At 49.8% G+C, this 7,614-nt stretch overlaps 1 protein-coding gene across 1 annotated transcript; it reads right to left on the reverse strand.

The window, feature by feature from the left end:
* Positions 1 to 1,326: 1,326 nt before the first annotated feature.
* Positions 1,327 to 6,873, reverse strand: LOC122932427. The gene is made up of 2 exons (XM_044286816.1): positions 4,412 to 6,873; positions 1,327 to 4,369 (listed from the first exon to the last, which is right to left on the reverse strand). Exons 1-2 carry the CDS (start codon positions 6,098 to 6,100, stop codon positions 1,871 to 1,873), a joined length of 4,188 nt encoding a protein of 1,395 aa, XP_044142751.1. The 5' UTR covers positions 6,101 to 6,873; the 3' UTR covers positions 1,327 to 1,870.
* Between the last annotated feature and the right edge of the window lie 741 nt (positions 6,874 to 7,614).

Below are 7,614 nucleotides of genomic sequence, written 5' to 3' on the forward strand. Positions count from 1 at the left end.
AGACACACACACAAACATTAAGTGAAATAGATTAAATATACCCGTGCAAAGCCGGGTCCTTCTGCTAACATAATATGAGGTAACAGTAAGGGCTGTTTCACACGAGCGAGTCCATTGCAGGAATCATGCTCCGTGTGTGAGTGTGATCCTCCGCTCTGGAGCGCACAACATTATCATGATTTATAATGCTATGTGCCTCTGCTTGACCTTAGAAACATAGAAACATAGAATGTGTCGGCAGATAAGAACCATTTGGCCCATCTAGTCTGCCCAATATACTGAATACTATGAAGGATGGCCTTATGCCTATCCCATGCATGCTTAAACTCCACTGTATTTGCAGCTACCACTTCATGCATCTACTACTCTCTCAGTAAAGTAATACTTCCTGATATTACTTTTAAACCTTTGCCCCTCTAATTTAAAAAGATGTTCTCTTGTAGAAGTTTTTCTTCTTTTAAATATTCTCTCCTCTTTTACCTTGTCGATTCCCTTTATGTTTTTAAAAGTTTCTATCATATCCCCTCTGTCTCATGTTTCTTCCAAGCTATACATGTTAAGGTCCTTTAATCTTTCCTGATAAGTTTTATCCTGCAATCCATGTACTAGTTTAGTAGCTCTTCTCTGAACTCTCTCCAAAGTATCAATATCCTTCCATACATATGGAACACCTGGATGTTCGGGTTCGAGAAGTTCGGCCGAACTTCCCGGAAATGTTCGGTTCGGGATCCGAATCCGATCCGAACTTCGTCCCGAACCCCAACCCAATTGAAGTCAATGGGGACCCGAACTTTTCGGCACTAAAAAGGCTGTAAAACAGCCCAGGAAAGAGCTAGAAGGCTGCAAAAGGCAGCAACATGTAGGTAAATCCACTGCAAACAAATGTGGATAGGGAAATGAATAAAAATAAAAATAAAATAAATAAAAATTAACCAATATCAATTGGAGAGAGGTCCCATAGCAGAGAATCAGGCTTCACGTCAGCCACCACTGCAACAGTCCATTGGCATATATTTAGGCCCAGCACCCAGGCAGAGGAGAGAGGTCCCGTAACAGAGAATCTGGCTTCATGTCAGCAGAGAATCAGTCTGCATGTCATAGCAGAGAATCAGGCTTCACGTCAGCCACCACTGCAACAGTCCATTGTCATATATTTAGGCCCAGCACCCAGGCAGAGGAGAGAGGTCCCGTAACAGAGAATCTGGCTTCATGTCAGCAGAGAATCAGTCTGCATGTCATAGCAGAGAATTATGGGATTTTACTAAAGTATGACGTAAAGTCATGATTTTATTAAAGACACGGAGGCGAGTATTGCTTTAACCTTTCTTTACTTCTACCATAGCAGCAAAGAGAGAAAATGGTATACAAAAAAGAAACCATGGTAACAGACTCCTCCCCCTTATCCCAGTATATCCTTCCTTGTCTGTCTGAGCTCTTCCTCTTTCTTTGTGTCTCAAACAGCGCTGGTCAACCGGAACAACAGACGCCGAAACCACCGGGTAACGAAAAAACCCCTTGAACTCGTCGGCTTGGACCGCCACAACTGGACCTCCGACCGGAACTGTGTAACTCTAAAACATGAAGCCGTAAGCCTCTCAACCTAGGAAAAAAGGAAATAAGAGAAAAACCTTCTAAGAGCATAATCCAGTGCATTAGAAACATAGGATCCACTAGTTGGAAACACAGTAACAACTTTAAAATTCTGACCATACGGTAAATCAACAAAACATACTTACGTCAAAAACCCCAAGGGGTGGGTCCAGGGAGGGCAATACTCGCCTCCGTGTCTTTAATAAAATCATGACTTTACGTCATACTTTAGTAAAATCCCATAATTTTATAACAAGACACGGAGGCTCCTATTGCTTGTTTAAAGCTGAGCCACTATAGAATCAAAAGCATGCGAAGCCGGTCGGAAATAAAACTCCCGGAAAGTGGAAGATCTGGACCAATCCGCCAATCTCATAACATCCTCCAAACGAGCCCCAGATAACGTCATGGACGTAGCTGTCGCACTGCGGACCGAATGTGCCGTGAAGATAGACGTATCAATCCCGGAAAGGGATAGAATCCACTTGACCCAGCGAGATAACGTAACACTGGTAACCGGAGCAAACGGGCTGCGAAACGAAATGAATAAGTGGGGGAGAGAAAGAGACCGCAGTGGACGGGTTCTGTCCTCATACTCGCGTAAGCACGCTACAGGACATAGCTGTGGAGAAGTCGGAAAACGGGGGTAAGAGACCGACCGGATACTGGTTTTCGTGCGACGGGAAATGTTAAAGTGGACCCCCTCCGGGGTGAAGGATCTGGCGTCCCAATCCAAAGCACGCACATCCGAAACTCTCTTACAGGAGATTAAACAGAATAAAGTGACCAATTTGGCCGATAACTGACGTAACGACAATAGCTCATTTGAGGGCCAACTGACTAGAAATTGCAAGACATCCGACACATCCCAGGTAGACGAAAACCGTGGCCGAGGTGGTCGGGCCAAACGTGAACCCTTGAGTAAACGACAGACCAGGGGGTGTTGACCCGCTGGACGGCCGTCGACACCGTTGTGTCTGGAGGAAATTGCTGACCTAAAGACATTGATGGTGCGGTAAGCCTTCCCTGCCTCAAAAAGTGAGGATAAAAAGGCTAAGATGGAATTGACAGGGGCCGTAACGGGATCCAGAGTCCGGTCGACGCACCAGCGAGACCAAGAACCCCAGGCGGCTCGATAAGCCCGTCTCGTCCCGGGCGCCCAAGCGCAGTCCAATAAGAACCTAGCTGTTCCTGAAAGTCCAGCGCCTCCTCCTGGACTCCCGATATCTTGCAAGCTAGGAGGCGTAGCGACCCGTTCTGCAGGAGTGGGTGAACTTCTCCTGCAGGCCCTTGGAGTAGTGACACCTGAGTGGGAAGGAGAAACGGAAAGTCCACTAGAAGTTCCAGGATCTGAGGGAACCAGGACTGGGTTCTCCAAAACGGAACAATCAGAACCAGGTTCGCCAACTGCTGACGAACCTGAAGGAGCACTCGTGGAATGAGCGCGAAGGGAGGGAATGCGTACATCAACGCTCCTCCCCAATGTTGAAGCAGAGCGTCCACTGCCTCCGCCAAGGGATCCGGCCTCCAGCTGAAAAACCTGGGCAGTTGGGTATTCAAACGGGAAGCGAAGAGGTCGACTGCAAAGGGACCCCACAGAGAAGAAATAGCAGAAAAAACCGTCTCGTCTAACTTCCAGTCGCTGGAGTCCGATATGTAGCGAGAACTCCAGTCCGCCAGAGTGTTGTGAAGGCCTGGAAGGTACTCGGCCACCACAGAGATGTTCCTGTCGAGACAGAATTCCCAAAAATCCTTCGCCAAATGGGTCAGAACCACCGACCGTGTGCCACCCATACAATTGACGTACCTGACCGCAGATATATTGTCCATGCGGAGCCTGATGGCTGAGCTGACCACACCATTGGCAAAACTGCGAATGGCAAACGACCCTGCTAGGAGTTCCAGGGCGTTGATGTGAAGATGGGATTCTTCTGGAGACCATGGACCGCCCGTGGACACACCACTGCAATGTGCTCCCCATCCGTGCAGGCTCGCATCGGATTCTATGATCAGATCCGGTTGGGGACCCACGATCGCTCTGCCATTCCACACTGACAGGTTGTGGATCCACCATCTCATCTCGTCCGTCGTCTCGGCATCTAATGAGACCAAATCTGCGTAAGAGGCCCCCGACCGAAGGTGAGCAATTTTGAGGCGCTGCAACGCACGATAATGGAGGGGGGCTGGGAAAATGGCCTGTATTGAGGAGGCCAGAAGTCCGATTATCCTTGCCAAATGCCGCAACGACATCTGAGGTAGGCGTAGAGCATGCTTCAACTCCTTGCGGATAGCCTTGACTTTCGAGAGTGGAAGACTGAGGGATAATTCTTCCGAGTTCACCTGGAAACCCAAGAACTCTATGGATCTGGAGGGGGTCAAACAGGATTTCTCCTGGTTGACAATGAACCCCAAGTCGGAAACGAGCGTCACCGTCAAGTGGAGGTGTCTCAACAAGAGAGCCCGTGATTGGGCCATGATCAAGATATCGTCCAGGTAGACGATCAGACGAACACCTCTGCTGCGAAGCCAAGCCACCACTGGGCGCATGATCTTGGTAAAGCACCAGGGGGCGGAGGACAGGCCGAACGGAAGGCAGGTGAAGCGCCAGGCCTGACCGTTCCACAGGAACCGCAGCAGGTCTCTTGAAGAGGGGGACACTGGGACCGTGAGATAGGCGTCTTGGAGATCTATCTTGGCCAACCAATCGCCTGGAAGGAGCAGATCCCTCAAAAGATGGATGCCCTCCATCTTGAAATGTCGGTATTGTACAAAATTGTTCAGGGCTTTCAAATTGATCACCGGGCGCATCTGGCCCCCTTTCTTTTGCACCAGGAAAATACTGCTGATGACACCCCCACGATTCTCCGGTGCGCGTTCGATCGCGCCTTTCTGCAGAAGATCCGACAATTCCCTCTGAAATTGGGACCGTGCCGCATAGGACAGTGGTACCGTAGGGGGGGCTGGGATGGAGCTCGGATCGGCAATCAGATCTATTGTGAACCCCTGCACAGTAGAAAGGACCCATTGGTCTGAGGTTATGCCTGACCACACATGAGAAAAGAATCGGAGTCTGCCCCCGACTAAATGGTCTAAAAAAGGAGGGGGACGAAGAACATAACTTACCGAATGGTCGACGGGAGCCTGGATTCCCTCGGAAACCTCGTGACCTGAAGGGAGCGCCTCGTGAGGGAAAAAAGGACGGCTGATGTCTCTGATCCTGGAGGGATGCTCTATAATTAAAGGAGCCTCTGCCGGAACCTCTGGCATGAAAGTTGGAACGGCCGGACAGTCGGCCCCTAGCACTGCCGGCCCTGTTGGAAAAACGCCCTTGAAAGACTCGACGCATCGAAGTCTGGGCTTTATCAAGAGCCGTAAAAGCTCCTACATATTTCCCTAGCTCTTTAATAAAAGAGTCGCCAAAGAGCAACCCCTGGGCGTCCTTGCCCGCTTCAGTCAATGCTAAGTTCGAGAGCTTTGGCTCGATCTTAATTAGTATTGCCTTCCGCCTTTCAATGGCGAGCGAGGTATTGGTATTACCCGCTACGCATATGGCTCGCTGGGCCCAACCTCTCAATTCTATAGGGTCTACCTGGCTACCTGCCGCGATAGCGGACTCAGCCAAATCGAAAATCTTTGCTAAAGGACCTGTAATGTCCAGTAGCTTGTCTTGGACAGCCTTCAAGGCCGCGTCTAGCCCTTTACGGGGGTTAAACCCCGTCTTCGCCAGAAACTGGACCATCTTTGGATCCACTGATGGCGTCTCGCACACTTTGTGTGGTATTAAAGGACGAGGGCACTCCGCCCGCAACTTATTACGCGATTCCTTACTAAGCGGATTGCGTATGCGAGCCTCCATATACTGCGCCACATGTGTGGCGGGCATCCATTCCGCGGAGCGGGGATGATGCAGCTCCTCGGGGTTAAACAGCGGTTCCCCAGACGGATCCAATAAGAGATCCTCTGCTGATCCCTGTTGTAGTAACGGGGCTTCCGGGTCTAGATTACGAACCGGATCCACAGCAATATCCGCCAAATCGTCCTCCACCTCATCCGTCAATTCATAGACGTTGTCATGAGTCTCCTCCTCTGACTCCCTATCAGAGTCTGACCTAGGCTCAGGTAGAGACCTGGCAGTCTTCCATGCCCGCGTTTTTTCTGCCTGGCGGGTACAAGCTCGTTTACGCGACTGAAGCGCGTTGTCTTGGGATGGGGATGGCCCATCAATCTGAGGTGTTCTGGAGACAATAGGAGGTGGTCCTGGAGGTGGGACCAAAACCTGGGTAGTAGTAGCAGGGCGCGCCATAAGGGCCTGAGATATAGACTGGGTCAATGCAGATGACATCGAACCCATGGCGGTTATAATGGCATTAGATATGGATCTTTGCAGTGCCACCTCATGGTCGTCCGGGTGGATCACCTCGGACCTCCTATCCTGCGCAGGGGAACCCTGATCTACTTGGGGGGCTTCACTAGGGGCCACAGAGGCAACGGAATTCTTTCTGACAGACATGGTGAAGTAGCAAAAGGCAGGGGTTAGTCACCCCGACCGGAGCAGCAAAAATAGCACTAGAGGAGAAAAAGAGAAAAGGGGATAATGAAGCCAGGAATCATAGCCAGCTAGTGGGTAGACGAAATGGAATAAAACAGAACTTACAAGGCTCAAGAGCAGTGGAAAAAGACCGCCAGGAGATGCGCTGTGCAGAGCGGGATGTCCGGTGTGTGCAGAGCGGGGAAACGCACAGGGACGGCGAAATCTCGCGAGATCTCGCCGTCAGTAGCAGCCGAATGCGAAAAAATGCGAAAATGCGAAAATATGCGAAAATATGCGAAAATATGCGAAAAAACGCGCGCGAAATCTCGAACTCGCGAGACTTCGGGCGAGAAGGAGAGGAAGAAGAAGCAGAAAGCGCGCGCAATGGCGGCGCAGTCTGAGGTAACGAGGGACAAGGATGACAGGGCAGAGAAACGGATCACACGGGGGGAAAGCGGGGAAGCCGCAAAAACTGTTATAAGGACAAACCCCTAGGCAGAACGGCCACAGAAGTACCTGAACGAAAAAACATATACATATATATACGTACCCTAGATAAATAAATATATATATATACAGGAGAGAAATATGTATCTACGATAAGAGTCTAATCAGAATCTAATAAAGAAACCGAACGAACCGATAATCCAAGCACATAAAAATACAAATATACCAGACCCTGAGCAATGCCACAGAGCTGGAGAGTACTTATCTGCCTGGTAGCAGCAAAGAAAGAGGAAGAGCTCAGACAGACAAGGAAGGATATACTGGGATAAGGGGGAGGAGTCTGTTACCATGGTTTCTTTTTTGTATACCATTTTCTCTCTTTGCTGCTATGGTAGAAGTAAAGAAAGGTTAAAGCAATAGGAGCCTCCGTGTCTTGTTATAAAATCAGGCTTCACGTCACCCAACATTGGAACAGTCCATTGGCATATATTTAGGCCCAGGCACCCAGGCAGAGGAGAGAGGTCCCGTAACAGAGAATCTGGCTTCATGTCAGCAGAGAATCAGTCTGCATGTCATAGCAGAAAATCAGGCTTCACGTCAGCCACCACTGCAACAGTCCATTGTCATATATTTAGGCCCAGCACCCAGGCAGAGGAGAGAGGTCCCGTAACAGAGAATCTGGCTTCATGTCAGCAGAGAATCAGTCTGCATGTCATAGCAGAGAATCAGGCTTCACGTCACCCAACATTGGAACAGTCCATTGGCATATATTTAGGCCCAGGCACCCAGGCAGAGGAGAGAGGTCCCGTAACAGAGAATCTGGCTTCATGTCAGCAGAGAATCAGTCTGCATGTCATAGCAGAGAACCAGGCTTCACGTCAGCCACCACTGCAACAGTCCATTGTCATATATTTAGGCCCAGCACCCAGGCAGAGGAGAGAGGTCCCGTAACAGAGAATCTGGCTTCATGTCAGCAGAGAATCAGTCTGCATGTCATAGCAGAGAATCAGGCTTCACGTCACCCAACATTGGAACAGTCCATTGGC

Source organism: Bufo gargarizans, chromosome 3 (genome assembly GCF_014858855.1).
Source record: "Bufo gargarizans isolate SCDJY-AF-19 chromosome 3, ASM1485885v1, whole genome shotgun sequence".
Taxonomy (NCBI): domain Eukaryota; kingdom Metazoa; phylum Chordata; class Amphibia; order Anura; family Bufonidae; genus Bufo; species Bufo gargarizans.

Bases quoted from the DNA above. Each gene is read 5' to 3' on its own strand.
- LOC122932427 (XM_044286816.1), bottom strand. From the start codon at position 6,100: ATGTCTGTCAGAAAGAATTCCGTTGCCTCTGTGGCCCCTAGTGAAGCC. The intron at 4,370-4,411 runs GAAAGGGGGCCA...TTTGAAAGCCCT, and splicing joins AGTATTTTCCTGGTGCAAAA to GAACAATTTTGTACAATACC.